This window comes from Ambystoma mexicanum, chromosome 7p (assembly GCF_040938575.1).
Source record: "Ambystoma mexicanum isolate Mex_15411 chromosome 7p, UKY_AmexF1_1, whole genome shotgun sequence".
NCBI lineage: Eukaryota > Metazoa > Chordata > Amphibia > Caudata > Ambystomatidae > Ambystoma > Ambystoma mexicanum.
The window spans coordinates 186,033,470-186,053,829 of NC_090939.1; the positions used below are offsets into that span (position 1 = coordinate 186,033,470).

Here is a 20,360-nt window from a genome sequence, read left to right on the forward strand (position 1 = left end):
TGCTTACTGACCAAGTCCTACTAAACCTACTTTGGAATTGTGAGCAGACCTTGCTAGACCACAAGGTAGACCATCTACTTTCCTCTTATTTTGAAAAATCACTCTTTCTTTTATGGGTGTTAACAGTAGGTCATGTAACCATTTCCCCCTTGTTGGTGGCATGATTGACTTCAACAATCTTATTAGCTTTTCTTGTGTCACCATCACTGTCCTAAACAGCGTACACTTTTGGGGGACATCTACTGCTGCAAACAGTGCTGAATTAATAGCTTGATGTTTATTAATATTTGTGATATAGGGCACCAGATTGCAATAATCTCTCTCTCGGATGTTATTTAAACATTATTCAAATAATTACTGAGTTTTGGCTTGCAAGCTTGTTTGCTTCGTTATGTTTAATGGATGCAATATGCCTAAAACCTCCATTTGTTGTTGTTTCATAGGTATTGTTACTAGGTGTCCCCTGGAACTCAAATTGAAGAAAGTTGAACCGGGAACGGAATGGCATGGGAAAATTAGTTACAAGAATTATACTAACGAACTTGAGAGCCCCTCGGAAGTAGAAGATGAAATTGTGCAAGGTGAACATACGTTGTGTGCATTAATTCAACATTCATGCCTTCTCCTTTTAGATGTCCACAGAACCAGGGAGTAGTAACATGTTTAGCAATGTTTTGTTAAGAATGAGTTGATGAGTGTAATGTAAAAGAAATAAAATGATATGTTTCTGTACGATTTTAACATGCAGTTACTTGCAGGCCAGTGCTGAAGGCAACTACCAAATAGAGGTAAGGTTGTAAACCTTTAAACAGTGGTATGTAGCATCATTATATTCAAGATCTCATTTCAAAAATATTACTCAGAAAAAAATGTGTTGTTTTGAATGCAAAGCCTTGTCAAATTATGTAGCAATTCTATAAACTCTAATTCAAGATGTCATAATACAACAAAAATGAATACCTTACTTATTGCTACATTTCATATGAAAGAAGGCGGGCTGTGAATTCTTTTTGAGTTTTCTATCAACTGATGGTGTGATTGATTGTTGAGTTGCAACATGTACACTTTTCTTTGTTTTTTGATTCACTGGTACACCAGAATCTTGTTCCAGTAAATTTTCCCTGTTATCTTACAAACATGTGTGACCACTCAACTGAGCAGAAACACGGCCAAATAACCTGTTCTATAGGTCGGTTCCCACTCAGGGTGGTCTATAACCGTGATTTAGTTCACTGTACACTTCACGGAGGAGAAATACCAATTTGCATATTGTACTTGGACACAATGGTTGCCATGTTTTTGGATATAGACTTTTATTAATAAAAACAGGGTTGGAAAAATGCAAAATCAACTTGATGAGGACCCTTGTGGACACTTGGCAAAGTGGACCTCAGCGCCCTGAAAGGAGGAAGATTTTTTTTATAATTGTCGCATGTGTTGCGCAACAACAGAGACAATGGTTCCTCCACTCCGTTTTGCGAAAAAATGAAAAAATGTGGTTGCGCTTATTCCTTCATGCGCCAAGTTATAATGAAGAAAAGAAACTCATTATTACTAAGTATAGACTTAGGGTTACATAAGGACTTCACTTATGTATACATATGGTGTTTAACCACAGCTATTTACCAACCAGTTAAACAAAATCAACGGTGTTTTGATGCACCTATAACAGAGGACTCTATGCCCTTTCTAATTTGAAGTTATATAATCCAACTATTACAATGCAATTCCTAGAACCAATCGATATTTACTGTTTTAAAAATGTAATTTCTAAGAAAAGCACTAATTCGAGCAAAGTATGGGCTCATAAGATAGAGAGCAATATCTTAGCCTTCCGTAGCCCAAAAGATGGCGCTCATATTAGAAACTGTAGAAGGACTCTCATGGTGACCAGGGCAACCGGTGTAAACAACTATTTAAAGCCTCCATTTTTGTTTGTCCGGTGAACGCGGACAGAATCGCACGGAGCTCTTTTTTGCATTGCAGAGGTAAGACATACCAGTTCGTAGGGTTCTTTATTTAAAGTTCGCACCGCAGTCCTCTGCCTTACTAAGAGACCGCCAGTAAATTAGATACAGATGTTAGTCTATCGCGTAGTCTTTTGAGTCTTGAATGTCATATGTACTTATACTAGGTAGGTTTCACGCACCAGTATCTTTGACATTTCACAATCTCATTGTATGAATTTAACTTTTAAAATGGCCCCCCACCGGGATAAACCATAAAAAGAGGTGCAAATATAGAGATAATAATTAGTTACCCGGGACTTAATGAGTAGGACACCATACATGAATCCCTTACCTTACAGCACACTTAAATCAAAATTCAGTGTAATTATCACTTTCTGAATATATTACTTTAAGAAGGAACGGGTGTATTAATACCATATATATCACCACAAATTCATTTGACAGGTTGGGATTTAACCCGAGACTTTTCATTTCCATTCTTTTGCTGAAAAGCAACGTTCCACATTTGTATACAATACCATTAGGTAAGCTTTGATTTTTGCCTAGACGCTACATATTTCTTCTTTTTTCATGTTTTTTCAAGAGACAAATGAACTCATTATGTTTTTCTGTTTTTTCTCTCCCTTTCCCACTACCTTGTGTTTTTTTTTTCCATCATTATAAATGTTTGAATTTCGTTATGATTACGGATACTGTTTGATTCGCTTTGATGCTAATAATCTCTTTACCTTAAAAAATCCTCCCCTTACCCCTTCCTTTTATGTCTGTGTTGCATTGGATACTATTCTTGTGTGTGTCATAATGGTTATAATGTGTGTGCTACAATTGGATATTATATTTGTATCCCCCCCTCTTTTTGCATTCAATAGCCCTGATTTGAGAAAGACGGCGCAGTCCGTCGAAACACGTGTTATCACAAAGGGCACCCATCTTAATTAACTATTAAACCTCAATCATTATATTCCAATTGAGTGGAGTTTTTTTTCTTCCTTATAACTTGGCGCATGAAGGAATAAGCGCAACCACATTTTTTCATTTTTTCGCAAAACGGAGTGAAGGAACCATTGTCTCTGTTGTTGCGCAACGCATGCGACAATTATAAAAAAAACCTTCCTCCTTTCAGGGCGCTGAGGTCCACTTTGCCAAGTGTCCACAAGGGTCCTCATCAAGTTGATTTAGCTGTTTTCAACAAAGGATATATTTGGACCTCACTGACCACGACCCAATAGAGAACACCCACCGAGATGGCCGAATATTTGGAAACCAGAGAAGAAGATGCAATCAAACTATTTACCCCAAAGGGGAGCAATGTACATGCATTCGCATCCAATCTACCCAAACCAAGAGAAGACTTACGGTATAAATTTATTAAACTAGAGAGAGCATCATGACCAGAAATTGATAAATATTGGGAAATCATTTCCCTCAAAAATTACCTTACCAAAGAGCAGATACCAAGGGGGCTTAGAATTTAGATTTTTCCGGATTTCACACGAGATGAGGATAAATATTTGGCGGAACTTTGGGAGAAGAATTTGAACTTGAGTTCCAAGAATATGTTAGAGTTGCTAGTAGAGCACGCTTCCAGAGAACATAAAAGGATTTCTGAACAAATAGACACTATTAAAAAGGAGATCAATGATGCTAAAGCCTTAGAAGTTACGAAGGAAAAGAACTACCAAAAAATGTTTGAAATATTAAAAGAATATCAGGATGAAATCCAACTAAGGAAAATGAGAAAAAACTTCAGAGATGACCGGGACTATCAAGATGATAAGGTGTATACATTTCAAGACAAATATAAACAGCTCTCCAAACCACTCTCCAAGGAGAGCACACCAACCTCATCACCGGGCAGCTCGGATGCGGATTCAGAAGGTGACCAGGAAAAGGAAACTGATAAAGAAATAGACACAGCGAATCAACCGAAGACAGGATTAGGTTTTCTGAACCAAATTAGAAGATATAAAAAAGGAAACCGTACTTTATACCAGAAACAAGTTCGTTTTTTACTACCCCCGAAAACCAACCAACAACAACCAGACATAGGCGCAGGGGGAAGCGCGGGAGTGGCAGACTTGGGGAATCCCGACGTATTAGAAGACTTCAGAAGACTCACAAGGGCTGCAGCGAGAGAAGCAGCGAAAAAGACGAAGTAAATAACCTTGTTCTGAATTTATCTAATCGGATTCTGACAACAGAAGAAATTTCCATTTTGAACAAAGGCCTTTCTTTTGCCCCGACCATGGACTTTAACACTACGACTATTCATATAGATTTGTTTGAATTTGTTCGAAAACTTAAACTTAAGAAATGGTTTGCAACCCAAGTAACTAACACTTACCGGGAGAAAGAAGTACCTGCAAGTCCGAGTGAATTAACAATAGAAGATCTAAACTACATTCATCTACTTAGATCTTTTGGAAAATACCACAGAACGACCAATACATGAAACCTTACAAGAATTATGTATATCACAAAGCAGTCTTGCACCGACAGAAATGAGAAGCAAATCGAGATTTACACCTCAATTGGCACCGGACAATTTGATAGATGTGTTCTATAAAACAATGACCAAGGATCTTAATTATGCATTTGACACAACCAAACAGAACCGAACAACCACCAATAAATTTAGATTTGACAATTTGTCGTGATCAGAAAGAAAAGCCCTTAAGAATTTACAACAGGACCACAACTTAACGATCAAGCAAGCTGATAAGGGTGGAAAAATTGTTGTGATGGACCGTGAAGATTATATTACAATGGCTTACAATCACCTCACTACACCACTGTGCTATGTAAAATTGTTATCCAACCCCAAATTGGACATAGTCAGAGACCTCACAGAAGCAATTACGAGCTGGCACCGCCAAGGCCTCCTAACAGATGAGGAAAAACAATCTTTGGTAACTAAACATCCCATTTTACCAACTATTTACTTTTTACCTAAAGTGCACACATCTTTTGAACGAATTCCAGAAGGCAGACCTATTCTCAGTGGAATAGGCTGGGCAACTGTCAATATGGCTGAGTACATTGATAACATTTTAAGGCCAGAAGTTAACAAAACTAAGTCGTTTCTTAAAGATACTACAGCAATTATCAATACATTAGCAAGAGTGGACTGGCAGTCTGGATACATCCTAGCCACTTGGGATGTTACAGCACTATATACATCAATCAAGCACAACACAGCATTAGATGCCATAGATTACGCTTTCTCACAGGAAACGGCATCAAACTATCAGTCAATTCAGATGCTCAAGGAAATGTTACTTTTGACTTGGGAAAATAATGTCTTCTTGTTTAACAAGGAATATTATAGACAAACTTGTGGAGTAGCCATGGGAGTGAAGTATGCCCCGGCCCTTGCCAATCTGGTAATGGCTATGTATGAAGACCAACATATCTACTCAGACCATAATTATGGTGAAAATGTTGTGTTATGGACTTGATATATAGACAATGTTTTTCTCATTTGGAAGGGGAATGACGACCAACTACAAGCATTCAAACAACGTGCAAACCAAAATACTCTGGGAATCCAATTTACTGGAACATCCAGTACATCGGAGGTCAACTTTCTGGATCTGACAATCTATGTTAAAGAAAGTGAACTAATGACTAGGACCTATAGAAAACCAACGGAGGCGAACTCTACCCTGTTTGCGACAAGCTGTCATTTCAATCCGGTTATCAAAAATATTCCTAAAGGAGAATTCATAAGAACACGCAGAAACTGTTCGGCAAAAGCAGCATTTGATCAAGAATGTGAACTGATCTCATCTCGATTTCTAGCCAGAGGCTATGCCATGAAAGATATCATCAAAGCTCGTGCGCAAGCCTTGAAACTCAACAGACAACAGACACTGACGTCCAGAAAGCCAATTCAGAGCCAGTCGGAGAAAATTAGATTCATCACAACCTATTGTACTAATAATGAAGCAATAAGGAAGATTTTGAAAAAGAATTGGGACATTTTGAAGATGGATCCGCATATTCAGAATTTTATTGAAGAAAGACCTTCAGTCATATTCAAAAGAGCAAGAACGCTAAAAAATATCCTTAGCCCGTCTCTACTACCAGAAGAAGAAAAATGTACAGCAGCAACCACATGGTTACCTCAATTACCAGCAGGATTCCGAAAATGTAACTCCTGCACGATGTGCCAATATGCAACGGGTAATACAGAACTTTTTCAAGATTCTTTTGGCATCAAATACAGAATTACGGACTTCATCAATTGCAAAACGAAATTCGTGATTTATGCAATAATCTGTCAATGTAAAAAGGTGTACATCGGAAGTACCATTAGGGAAATGAGAATTAGGATTCGGGGAACACCTGGCAAGCATTGGAAGCCAGAAGGTTAATTTACCATTGGCATCCCACTGGCAAAAAGAACACCAATTTAGCAATAAAAAAGACATCACATATGTAGGTTTAAAAAAAGTGACACTGGGACCGAGAGGAGGAGACCTTGAGAAGAAATTAAGACAAGAAGAAGCCAAACTAATATGCCGTTTTCGTTCAGTAGAAAGAGGCCTGAACTCGGATAATGGAATGCCTTCATTTCTATGAAACCTGTAAATTGTTATGTATTGTGAACTATGAGCCAGACTCTAAAATGTTGCATGCAATTTATTTACTCTGCATTCCATTTAACAGCTCCAGCAAAGTAAGATTTACATTCAGAACCAAACGGGAACAAATCTGCTAATGAAACATGATTAACGTGTAATGGGATAAATAACGCCACTTAGATATACTTAGGGATCAAGTATAGACTTAGGGTTACATAAGGACTTCACTTATGTATACATATGGTGTTTAACCACGGCTATTTACCAACCAGTTAAACAAAATCAACGGTGTTTTGATGCACCTATAACAGAGGACTCTATGCCCTTTCTAATTTGAAGTTATATAATCCAACTATTACAATGCAATTCCTAGAACCAGTCGATATTTACTGTTTTAAAAAATTTAATTTCTAAGAAAAGCACTAATTCGAGCAAAGTATGGGCTCATAAGATAGAGACCAATATCTTAGCCTTCCGTAGCCCAAAAGATGGCGCTCATATTAGAAACTGTAGAGGACTCTCATGGTGACCAGGGCAAACGGTGTAAACAACTATTTAAAGCCTCCATTTTTGTTTGTCCGGTGAACACGGACAGAATCGCACGGAGCTCTTTTTTGCATTGCAGAGGTAAGACAGACCAGTTTGTAGGGTTCTTTATTTAAAGTTCGCACGGCAGTCCTCTGCCTTACTAAGAGACCGCCAGTAAATTAGATACAGATGTTAGTCTATCGCGTAGTCTTTTGAGTCTTGAATGTCGTATGTACTTATACTAGGTAGGTTTCACGCACCAGTATCTTTGACATTTCACGAACGCATAGTATGAATTTAACTCTTAAAATGGCCCTGCACCGGGATAAACCATAAAAAAATGTGCAAATATAGAGATAATAATTAGTTACCCGGGACTTAATGAGTAGGACACCATACATGAATCCCTTACCTTAGAGTACACTTAAATCAAAATTCAGTGTAATTATCACTTTCTGAATATATGACTTTAAGAAGGAACAGGTGTATTAATACCATCTATATCACCACAAATTAATTTGACAGGTTGGGATTTAACCTGAGACTTTTCATTTCCATTCTTTTGCTGAAAAGCAACATTCCACATTTGTATACAATACCATTAGGTAAGCTTTGATTTTTGCCTAGATGCTACATATTTCTTCTTTTTTCATGTTTTTTCAAGAGACAAATGAACTCCTTATGTTTTTCTGTTTTTTATCTCCCTTTCCCACTACCTTGTGTTTTTTTTTTTCCATCATTATAAATGTTTGAATTTCGTTATGATTACGGATACTGTTTGATTTGTTTTGATGCTAATAATCTCTTTACCTTAAAAAATCCTCCCCTTACCCCTTCCTTTTATGTCTGTGTTGCATTGGATACTATTCTTGTGTGTGTCATAATGGTTATAATGTGTGTGCTACAATTGGATATTATATTTGTATCCCCCCCCCTCTTTTTGCATTCAATAGCCCTGATTTGAGAAAGACGGCGCAGTCCGTCAAAACACGTGTTAGCACAAAGGGCACCCATCCTAATTAACTATTAAACCTCAATCATTATATTCCAATTGAGTGGAGGCTCTTTTCTTCATTATAGCTTGGCGCATGAAGGAATCAGCGCAACCACATTTTTTCACAGGGTTGGAAAAATGCCTCTATATCCCTAAAGCTAAAAGGAGTTTCCCTACATAAAAGGAAACTAATGAAATTGTCAGCAAGTCCGAAACCAAAATGTCTGTCACTGTCGTTTCCCAAAACCTACTTCTGTCCCTGACACTATTAATCTAAGATATCTGCAAGGAAGGTCTCTTCTCAAAGTAAAAAGTGTTTGTTGTTAGGGAACTGGAGAGGTGGGCATCTTCCAGTGAAGACTCATACTCGGTTATTTTTTTTATTTTTTTTATTTTTTTTTTGTATTTAATCAATAGATTTTTACAAAATGACATTTTGTCATAAAATTCGCATAAAACAGATGGTCTCGCTAAAATGTGTCGTCCTCGCGGACTATGTCCGTGGCAGATTTAATGATTCTAATATTTTGTACGTAGCTATCTGCCATTTTATCTTGTCTCCTCCCATTAGGCGAGCCCAACAAGTATCTTCATCAGCTATAATAAAATCCGAAAAGATATGTCTCAAGTAACAGCTTCTTACTTGTTGGTTTGCGGCACATTTTAGCAGTAAATGACGTATTGACTCTGTTTCTTGTATATTGCAAAAACGACAGAAATTGGATGCAGTTTTGCCTCTTATTGCCAAGATCTCATTTGTTGGCAAAAGATTGAGACGGGCACGTAGTATCATGTCTCTCCCCTTCCTGCAAGGGAATTTTTTAATGAATTCTTGTAGTTCATTTAGTCTTTTAACGTTTGGTGGCAGATGTGCGGTTAGCTTATTTTTTTCTGCAATTTCCAAAGTTCGTATCCAATCGTATTCTCGTAATTTTTTGAGGACTTGTTTCGGATTAGTGATTTGTGTATCTTCGTTCTCCTGGATTTGTTTCAACACCTGGATGTTATCATTTTTCCATTTCGTTAGGCTTCCAGTAGTGGTTCGTTCGAGTTCCTGATTTATCAAATTATAAATTGATGGAGGCTCCGCCATCCGGCATTTCCTGTAAAGCATCAATTTTGCCTGTTCTACGGAGCTTTTAAGGGACGGCAAGCTGAGCTCTTTACGAATCGAAGCACCCGATGTTGAGTTCGGCAGCATGAGGACTTTCCTCCAAAACTTTGACTCCATTTTTGTCCAGATGTCTAATGGCAGGTTTATCATGGCATCGCCTCCATATGATAGAGTTGGCATTACTTTTTTCTTGTAAAATTCTCGCACTGGTATCAGCGAGTATCTGCCAAACTTTCTATCTATTGCCCTGGCTTGGGCTGCCATTTGGTTTACTTTCGTTGTTAGCGCTATTTGCATAGCTTTGTCTTGTTTTGTACTGTCTAGTGTGACTCCTAGATATTTAAAGACCAGGACTGTTTCAATCGGCTTACCCTCAAGATTTAAGCTCGGTCCTTTGCTTTTTCTAGTCGCCTTCTCGAATCTCAGCAATTTGGTTTTTTTGGTGTTGATTTCCAGCCGGTTTTCTTGCACATAGTTCTGCAGACTTGCCATTTGTCTCTGTAGTCCCACGGGAGTATAGTCCAAAAGGACTAGGTCGTCCGCATATAGGAGCCTCGTTATATGTGTTTTACAAATTTTCGGTGGAAAAGATCGTGTTGTTATGTCTGAGCCATTTATGTCGCCAATAAATGCTAAGAACAAGGCCGGGGCCAGTGGACACCCCTGTTTCACTCCTCTAGCTGTTGATATCGGGTTTGATAATAAACCGTTTTGGTCCAAACGGATCCGCATATTGGTGTCTGTATATAATGCCTTGATTGGGTTTAGCAAGGTGGCCGGGCAGTCCCACGCCTCCAATTTAGACCAGAGCCTAGCCCTGTCTATACGATCAAAGGCCTGGGTCAGGTCGATGAATGCCACAAAGATGTTTGGGCCCCCTTCCAGGACTTTGTTTTTCAGGACGGAAAGGAGTAGGATGTTGGCCGTCGTGCCCATATTTTTCTTAAATCCCGTTTGAAATGGGTCTTCACATGGTGCTTTTGCTGCCCATAGTTTAAAGTGATCTAGCAACATTGCTCCAAACACTTTCCCTATAACATCAAGCAACGCGATTGGTCTATAGTTCGCTGGGTCCTTTTTATCACCTTTTTTGAAAATGGGTACCACTGTTGCTGATTTCCAAGACGGCGGTATAGTTCTCAAATCCGAACATTTTCTGAAGGTTTTACTCAGTAGGCTTGCCCACTCTTCAGGATTTGTTTTTAAGTCCACATTTGTGACCCCGTCCGGCCCCGGGGCTCTTGAGTTCTTTAAACTTGATATCTTTAGTCGGATCTCCTCAGGGTCGTCCACTTTTAGCCATGGGCCTTGCTCAAATTCCACGAGTGTGGTAGGGGGTTTCGTTGGAGCCAGGTACATTGTTTCGAAATGTTTTACCCATGTTGTTTCGCCCACCTCACTTATTAATGATTTTTCTTGTACATCCATCGTGGCTCTCAAGGTGCTCCAAAATTCCCTTGTATTTCTCCCACTTATCAATTTTAAAAAATTTTCCGAGTCTTGTTGGTAGAGTTTTAACCTGTGTCCTCTAACCCAGGATTTGTAGTGCTTTGCTGCAGCCACTGCTTCTTCGTATGCTGCTGGTGTACCTTTAATTTTTGCTCTGCGTTGGATTTTACGAAGGATACAACGTTTCTCTACCAGAGATTTATCGAACACATGTTTTGGTGGGTTTCCGCCATTCTTTTTTACAAATGAAGTTTTTTTGTACTTTGTTAGAAGCGGGATATAGTTGGTTTTATTCACTTCCGCTATCTCCGTCATGGAATTAAATCGATTCTCTAATTCCACAATGTGCTCCTTTGATAGTTTTAATCGATTTCCTTGTCCATTGATTATGATGTTGACTTTCATATAATCATTCGGGGGGCTTGATGCCTCCCAGGAAGTAGAGAGCAGATTATGATCGCTGGACCTTGTTCTAATTATTCCAAAGTTTTTTGTTATAGCCAAGATCGGTTCTGTGACAAACATGTAATCTATTGTTGCCTTTGAGTTATTTCTTTCCCATGTTGGCAGACGCTTTGGGTCTGGGAAGGCTTCATGTAAGTTGTGCAAATTTCTTGATTTCATCAGACGGGTCCATAATTCACCGCGCTGTTCTCCCCGCTGTCTGTTTACATGGCTGTTTCCTTTCTCTGGAACTGTTGAGCATATTGCATTTAAGTCCCCGCAGATCAGGAAGTGCTTTACAAAGTGATCCGCCAGGGCTATATCCAATGCTTCTTCAACTTTCTCCAGGAAGGTAGTTGCTTCTGTGGCTGCTGGATTCCAATAGACGTTTGCTATTATTAGTGGTGTTTTTCCATAGCCCTCTTTGCTATTTGTCTTGCGGGTCCATGAGGCTTTCACCATCAATATTTCCAGATTACTGATCAATGTCTTGTCTAGTTTAATCCCACTTCCGTTTTCGCAGGCGATCAGAAGACCCGAAGATGGTCTTCCCAAACGGCCCTTTTTGGCGGGTGCCAAGATTAAATCAAATCCTCTCATAGAGGGAGGTTCACACAGCCAGGTCTCCTGAAGGCATATTAAATCATATGCTCCCAAAATCATATCGCTAGCGAATAGGAGGTGAAGGTGTCCTCTCGTGTTCCACGAGCACATTTTTATTGACTGCTTCTGATCTCCCTTGCATTTCCCTCGTTGAATGTGCTCGACTCCAGAAAACTGCTATTTTTGCTTCTTTTCTGTTAACGCTTTTGGCAACCAGGACCATAATCCTTTCATTGGGGCACATTTTAGTGGAAGTTCGCTCTCAATTTTGTTTTGTTGTTGTTCCTGGTTCTGTTCCCTTCGGGCTGTTGTTTCCCTATCTCTGTGAATATTTCTTGGGTCTTCTTGTTTTCGTTCCTGTTTTCGGGGGGGTGTTTCCATGACACTATAGATTTGTCTCTTGTCTTTTCTCTCATTTCTTCCGTGCTGGATGTTATGCTTCAAGTTCAATGATTTTTGTCCTTCTCGCTTTTTCATTTCTTGCGTCTTTTCTTTAACTCCGGGACTTGTGTAATTTTTCTTTGTTTGTGAATTGGAGTTACTCTGTTTATTCATGTTTTTATTCGGAGATTCTTTCCTCTTCCTTTCTTTACTGTCGTATTTTTGCTCTGTCTGCGTCACTGGGTACACTCTTAAGTCGTATCCCATGTTTTCTAGTCCTTTTTTATTTTCAAGGAGGGTGTTTTTTAACTTCGTTGACGCTATATGCAAGTAAGTTCTAGCCTTGGTGTTTCTATGACTTGGTTCTACCACTAATAAGTCTTCTGTTTTGATATATTTTAGATTTCGGATATGTTTGAACAACTTTAATACCGAATTTCTATTTAATATTACCTTGTCCTCATTTTCTTCCACTTGCGTTAATTTAATCTGCCATTTCGCTTGGTCCCATTTCCTAGGTTTTTGATTGGGCCATTTGATACTAGCTCTGTGCTGCGAACTCAATTCTCCATAATCGCATGATGAAATTGTGATGGTCTTTTCATTTTTTCCACGTTTGTTATGTTTATATTTCGTGTCCTTGCTCGTTGGCGTGTGTCCTCTTGAGCTTTTGCATTTGCTCTCTTGCTCGTCTTGGCGATACTGAAAATCTTCTTGCTGGGTTCGAGCGCTCACCCTCACGGGCCTCTGGTCTTACACGGGAATGGTGATCTACCTTCTTTAAAGTTCTGCTACTCCGTTGTTCTGATGTTCTTGATCTCGCCCTTTCTCTCTCCTTTTTTGTTTCCATCTTTTGTTTCAGAGTTTTTTGTCTCGACATTTCAGTACCCTCGATTTCATTATTGTCTCGGCTACAGGTTTTTACCGTTTTTTGTTTTTGACGTTGTTCGGTCCATTGTGAGTTTACCTTTATGTCATTATCGGATTTATTGATTTTACTAGCCGATTGTGAATGCCGAGTTTTGGAGATTTTCTTTGGGCTCATGTCTGAAGTGGAGTCTTCCGACACATATTGACTCAGGTTCATTAGTTCATCGTTTACCAGAGAATCATAAGTCGTCTTCAGTGGTGATGTCTTGTTCGTTTCCGAACTTTCCTGTTTTTTCCTGGGTTCTGTATTTATATCCAAGCTCTCCTCCAGTCGTGCTTTGTCTTTGTAATTTACTGGTCGCTTAAAAACTTGGAAAATCGCCTCTACTGATTCTGTACCTGGCTTGGCCAGCTTAGGTAACAGTATTTTTGGTTCCTTTTTTTTTTGGACGATTTCCCCCCCCTGGAGTTTGTCTCCTGGTACTTCAATTGTAAATTCTGGTTTATTTGAGTTCGGTGTAAACTCTAATTGGCCTGGACGGGTATTCGTCTCAACTACTTTAGTGGCTTTTTCTATGGATGATTTGCTCGCTGTTAAGTCTATCATGGTAATTGTTTGAGTCTCTATGGTTTTTGTCGTCGCTGCCTGAGTCTCGTCTTTCCCACTTGTTTGTTTAGGCGTGACTGATGAATCGTGGTTCACTTCTTGGTTGTTTTTTTTCCTGGCTTCTAAGGCCATGATATAGGCTTCTAAAAAGATGACTTTGCTGTACATCATTGCTTGAATACTGGTGTGATCCTTCAATGAGTCAGCGATGGCTTCGTAGAGCTTCATGAATGGAGCAAGTGCTATATTTACCGATGACATGATGGAGAGTAGATCCGTCTTTTTATTTAAGTGTTCCGCTGGACTCGAAGAATGTTGCTGCGTTGAAGATCTCCTTAATGGGACGTCAGTTGTAGTTGTTGTCTTGTTTCCCCTCAGATTTTGTAGTGGTGTGGCAGTGTCAAGTAAGCGACTTCGATTTTCCGTCGTATCTGGTCGAGGACTAAGTGGTTCATGGCCCCACGGATTTTGATGGTGGTTCTGCCAATGTTTCTTCGTTTGGGCCTGGGCTGGTGTTGACACCTTGGACGGGATTGGTAGATCAACTGAGTGTGTGTTTTCCTCCATTTTGCTCAGATGTCGTTCCCGTCTAGTCTCATCGTTTACTTTCGGGTCGGACTCCTGGAATGGATTTATGGATGTTACGTTGTCTGATTCGGACGTACCTCCTTTGTCAAATGTCAAAACAAGTCCGTTATCTACTTCCCGCAGTATTTTATTTGTCTTGTCCATCCCTGTTGGTATACCACCAGAGGCTTCTTCTTTCTCCCCGGTGTCTGATTTTTCAAATAGACTTTCTATTTCCTGTTGGTTTTTTGGTTTCTCCTGCTCCATGGCCCTTGAATTTTCCCGTTTCTCCCCTTCTTCTATCGTTTCTGTATCGATTTGTAGAAGCAGATCGCCATTGGGCGTCTCCATTTCTTGCAAGGTCCTTAGGGGGAGTGGTATCTTGGGTGTCTCGGGCTCTTCACTTACTCCTTCATCTAACTGATTCAATGATCCCTCTTTCTCCTCCAATGCTAAAACGTCCCTGGCTCTTTGCTTTCCACTCTTTTTGCAATCTAGTCTTCGTAGTTTGAAAGGGGGTAAGCATTCATTTAAGGCGTCGAGTATCTCCATATCCGATAGCTCCATGTGATGTCTATTTACCACTTTTGTGTTTACTCGAGACGTGAAGTAGTTTGTCACTGAATTTTTTTCATTTGTTGTTGGCCTATTTTTATTGGAGTATTTACCACCCTTATTTCTTTTTGTGGTAATTTTAACCATTTGTCTTTGCCTTTTTTTGTTGTTAGGTATTTTACTGACTTCACTGGCCGTAAGGACTGCTTCCATATCTATTTGGTTGTCCTTATCGTCTATACTGCCTTCCGTCTCCACGTGGATTTCCGCCTCCACTTGGATTAGGCCCGGCGTCGGCTCCCCCTGATGGGCCGTGCTAAGGGGTGTTCGACTCGACTCGCCGGGTGGAGCGTATTGTACAGGTTCCGCGGCATCCTCTCCTTCCCCGCCTCCCTGGCCATTTCCCTCCCCACTCGTAAGTGAGGGGTCGACTCCAGGAGCCCCCGGTATCCCAACCACGGGATCCCCGCACCGGTCAACCAGGACCATCGAGACCGGCTCCACTACGGGGTCTAGATCGGGCTCAGGTAGTAATTGCAGTGGTGGCGGTAGCTGCGGTTGTGATTTTTTCATTTCATTTTGAGAGCGCACCCCTATTGAAGTCAGTAGCGATTTTTTGGGATCTGTTTGTTGTGTTTGCACAATTTGTTCTGATTGCGGAGCCAAAGTCTGGTGTAAAGTCTGTTGGCCACCCTTATCTTGCAGACCCCATTCACTAGTTCTGTCATTTTCGTTTCTCTTGGGACTATATGTCGGTATTCTCTCATAGCTCTTAGGGGTGGTTCCCTGTTGTTTTTGGGTCATTCTCATACTTCTTAAGCACCTACCTTCATCATCTTCTGGGAGGTGTTCAATGGCCTCAATTTTTCTGTTTACTCTTCCTACCCTTGCAGTCATACCTTTTTGAGGGATCACGGTCTCCCGGCTTAATAAGGCTCCACCAGCGCCAAACAGCTGCAAAACAGTCGTCGACCTTCACCCCTGACGGGCTTAACGCCGCAAGGGTGCGTCACAGCAGTTTAAGTTTCCCCAAAGGGTCACGTGATCTTCCACGTGACCGCCAAAAGCCACACCTCCTCCAAGAAACGTGGGACGGCAAGAGCAGAGTGCTCGCAATGCCGTGAAAATGCTTCAAGGGGTCAGAGCTCCACCAGCAACGTTATGTTCACGAGTTAGGAACCCCACACAGGTGCAGGATTGTCAGCGCTCCGGCGCCTCACAGCAGCTTAAGTTTCCCCAAAGGGTCACGTGATCTTCCACGTGACCGCCAAAAGCCACGCCTCCTCCAGGAAACGTGGGACGGCAAGAGCAGAGTGCTCGCAATGCCGTGAAAATACTTCAAGGGGTCAGAGCTCCAACAGCAACGTTATGTTCACGAGTTAGGAACCCCACACAGGTGCAGGACTGTCAGCGCTCCGGCGCCTCACAGCAGCTTAAGTTTCCCCAAAGGGTCACGTGATCTTCCACGTGACCGCCAAAAGCCACGCCTCCTCCAGGAAACGTGGGACGGCAAGAGCAGAGTGCTCGCAATGCCGTGAAAATACTTCAAGGGGTCAGAGCTCCACCAGCAACGTTATGTTCACGAGTTAGGAACCCCACACAGGTGCAGGATTGTCCTGGTTATGTTATGACTGGAGCGAGATGTTGGTTCTGTCTCTCTTTCTGAGAAACAGAAAATATTTTCTCGGGTCCTATTCTCCTCAGGTTGGTTCTCAGAGCGATCTTGCTTTCCCTCCCTATGGGTTTCATTGGAGGGAGGTTCCCATAAGGTTTCATACACCAAGCTTCCCACCAACTCTGACTGGGGTTGAGGTGAAGTTTAAGAGAGCAAATTTCAGTTTGCCTCCACAGGAGAGGAGGGGGTAACATCTTTAGCTATTTTTCTCTATGGGGCATAACATAAATGGCCCAGCCGGTGGGGAAACTTATCAGGAACCCTAACGAGATTATGGTTTTGTCTCTTCCTGGTATCAAATTTGTTTGGGGTCTAAAGAGATGGTAGTTATTCCCTTGAACAGTTTTCCTCACTGGAAGAATGGCCTGTGAGGTTAATGATAAAAGATAACTCCCATTCTAGGGCTTTGATGACTGAGGGGCTCATGGCTTCTCAACCAACCCTGACCATGTGCTAATGACCCAATAAAGTGAGGATGATTGGTCTCAGTTTTTAAGGTTGAGGTTAGTCAATCCTTTTCCGGGTGTATCAGTCATGGGGCTAGAAACACTTTGGTCCAGCCCAGTACTCACATGGATATGATATGATATTTTATTTATTTCTTGCCTATACACAAGTGTTTCAAGGCGCGAACCACACCCTCGGTTTGTATCAGCCAAGTCTGATCCCACACCTGACACCATATGTAAGGGTGCAGAAGTAAGGCTTGGTTACAATGGTGCCATGTTTATGGCTATAGACCAATATTAATAAAAAGAGGGTTGGTAAAATGCCTCTCTATCCCTAAAACTAAGAGGGGTTTCCCTACCTCAAAGGAAACTAATAAAGTTGTCAGGAAGTGCAAAACTAAGAAGTCTGTCACTTTTGTGTCCCAAAAACTACTTCTCTCCCTAATACTAATAATCTAAGATAACTGTGCAAGGATGGTCTCTTCTTAAAGTAAGAAGTGTTTGTTGTGTTTTCAACCAACAGAAAAGTTCCCAGTTTTGCTGTTCATAAAATTGGTGCAAAATAATGTTCCAAAATACAAGATTCCAGTGCTAGGGTTGTGCTCCTTTCCCCTAGATTTCTTCTCATCTTAAATCACTGTTCACGAGGAACTGTTTTTAGCTTCACAGTTCTTGTATTCTACCAACTGGACACGCTTAGCTACCAAGCATCAGTCCTAGGGTTCTTCACCCTCTTATCCTTAACCTCTCATGTGGGTGCGGATCCAAGACACACAATACTTGCCACGACTTGGTTCACTGTCCTGTCAAGCAAGAGCTCTCCCATTGGCTGTCTCCTTTCCTCTTACAGGGTTCCAGGCCCTCTTTGCTTTTAACTTTGGTTTCTCAAAAGCATGCAGGTCCCAGACTCGCACTGCGACGTTGTCTCTGAATGGTTCACTCTCCTGCTAAGTAAACTACTCTCTCTCTATTACTAAAGGGTCCCGGACCCTCTCTTTCATCAGGGTCCCACACACTCTTACTTTGGATGCAGGCCCCAGACTTGCACTGTTGTGTTGTACCTGCTTGGTTCACTCTCCTGCCAAGTATACAACAGCCTCTCATTTGCTTCAGGGTCCCAGACCCTCTCTTTCGAGCTCCTGAGCTCACCCCGTTGCTCCCCCGGACCTCTAACAGCTCCCAGGCAACCCACTTAGCTGTTTTCTTCCTTCTATGCTTTTGTCAAATCACTGGCCTTTGGAAACTAGACCTCTTGCTCTGCTTCTTGCGAGTGATCTTTAAACTCCCGTTCATCTTCTTCATCACAGTACCAGCCTTAAAGCTACATATTTTATAGTTTGTACATTTCTGGGTTCTCAGTGTTGTCAACAAAATATGTATCAGCTCTATACAGGGAGGGGGCAGGAGAATTTAGAGTTGGAGAAGGGGTTGAATATGGTAAAGTGGTGTGAAGCCACCTTCTCTGGTGATAGTCGTCACCAATCCCATAGGGGGATTCCTTCCCCATGTGATCCTCCCTCAGTGCACCACTCCCAGGGGGACTATTGTACTGTGGATGCACTGCTCTGGCCCCATGGGAAAGGTCTCCCCTTATGGGAGAACGGACAACATCCTCAGATTCGTCACAATATCAGTGCACTCCCACCCTCAAGGGCTACCCAGGACCGAAATGCTAGGAAACGCTCCTCTGGACACGGGTACCCATCATTTGTTTCAGCCTGGTTGAGCTTCATCAGAAATGCAAAGCATGTCCCTAACTTTGTGAAGAAGAGGTCCACATCTGGATTACCCTTAATAACCTAGTGTTAAACCGTTGTTCCTTTTAACTGGCTTCACAAGCCCCCTCAGGTCACTTACTAATAAAGTTACCTATAGTTCTGCTCATAATAGCCCAAATGCACACACACAGCAACAATTACATTCAATTGTAGTTCTTATTTGGGAAGCCATGTTTTCCATCAGGCAAAAACTACACAGTTGGATTGCAAAGCTGACACTCAGCTGGTTTTTTTATAATCAATTTCTTTGAAGTTGTTAGGGCAGGCATCACCATAAGACAATGGGGGTCATTACAAGTTGGGCCGAGGGATACCGGGCACCGGTAAGGAGACCGGTGCTGGTAATCCATTACCGCCCATTTCCGAGGTCCCTTAGTGGGAACCGTAAAGGACGTGTGGTCTGACCACACGTCCTTTACGGGTCCCGCTAAGGGACCAGGGCGCAAATAACGGGCCTGCTATTCGCGAGCCCGTTATTAGCACCCTCCCCATTCCGATTGCGCCCTATGGGGGCTGAAATGGAAATGGGGATTGGTTGGTTCAGTGGAGACTTACCGGTCCCTCCAGGGTCGGAATGCACCGGTAAGTCCACATGAACCAGACCGGTGCCGGACCCGGTATTGGAGGCAGCCATGGCGCAAATAGAGCCATGGCTACCTCCAAACTCGGAATGAGGGCCAACATTTCCACTAGTTTACAGTTAATAGAAGTAGCTGTAATGGGGTTAGGGAACTAGGCTACTTAGGAATGCATGTCAATGGTGGATGGGGGTGGGCCTGCCATGTACACACGCACAGCACAAACACACACATACACGCACACAGGCACATCTGTTTTAGAGTGCTGCTAGGGCAACAGTGTCTTACCAGCAACATTTCTTTGTAGTTTGTTTCCTTTCCCTTATCCATCATGCAGTACCACCACCAGTGACTAGGCAGGGGTGCAGGCCCTGACACTTATGGAACGAAGGCTACAGTCCTGCAAGACCTTGCAGAAAGACGTGGGAAGTCTTATACAATTTGCAGAGAATCCCACATGTACCTATAGGGTCCACAAAAACATGGAAGCCATGTATGGATCGCAGGTCACTTAAACCTAGTCATATCCTGACAGGTTTCTTACCAAAAGCTGACTTTGAGTGGAGCAACAGCTCCATACTTGATCTCTTACCACAGCACAGACCTGACATTCCAGAGACTTTCCAAAGGTGTCAAGAGTTGACATCTCAATCAGGAGACTTCCCCAGACCTTTCTGACTCTAATCGTGAAGAAAATAGGGAAGGCCGGAAGGAATGTGAAAGAAAGCTTGAGAGAACACATACTCAACCTCAAGGTTTTAAGAGACAACCAGACCTTCGAGACATATTTAGAGAGGTTTTCTGAGAAACATTACTCAGACATGTCAGGTTAGTCAGCACATAATTTGGGACCTCCCTTTCAGTTTAATATGCATATTTCAGCACTAAACTACGACTTGCCTAGGATTACTAGAAGCTCTGCATCTTTGTCATCAGCGTTATAGTAACATCCATAAAAAGCTCACAAAGGTTCATAGTTGTCCATAGAGAGAGGGAATGGGAGACCTTAACCTCAAGCAACCTAATGGGTCCATGATCAGATCTTGTGAACAGCAGGTAATCAACCTTGTAGCTACGCATGTCATGTATATGTGTTTGAGACGCGTAGTGATGTATTGTGTAAAGAGGCTTTCCATGAGTAATTGCCTCTTTTTCCTCAAAGTGTGGGTGGTCTTTTATTCATTTGTCCAAATTCGCTTTCTCCTTGGGTTC

At 41.7% G+C, this 20,360-nt stretch overlaps 1 protein-coding gene across 3 annotated transcripts in view; it reads left to right on the top strand.

Moving 5' to 3' along the window:
* Window positions 1–20,360, top strand: part of LOC138525816 (interferon-induced GTP-binding protein Mx3-like) — a 948,323-nt gene that overhangs the window by 94,349 nt on the left and 833,614 nt on the right. For all 3 annotated transcript variants that reach the window (XM_069636042.1, XM_069636043.1, XM_069636044.1), the window contains one exon: window positions 444–581. In XM_069636042.1, coding sequence (XP_069492143.1) covers window positions 444–581 — 138 coding nt within the window. The remainder of the gene's footprint in view (window positions 1–443; window positions 582–20,360) is intronic.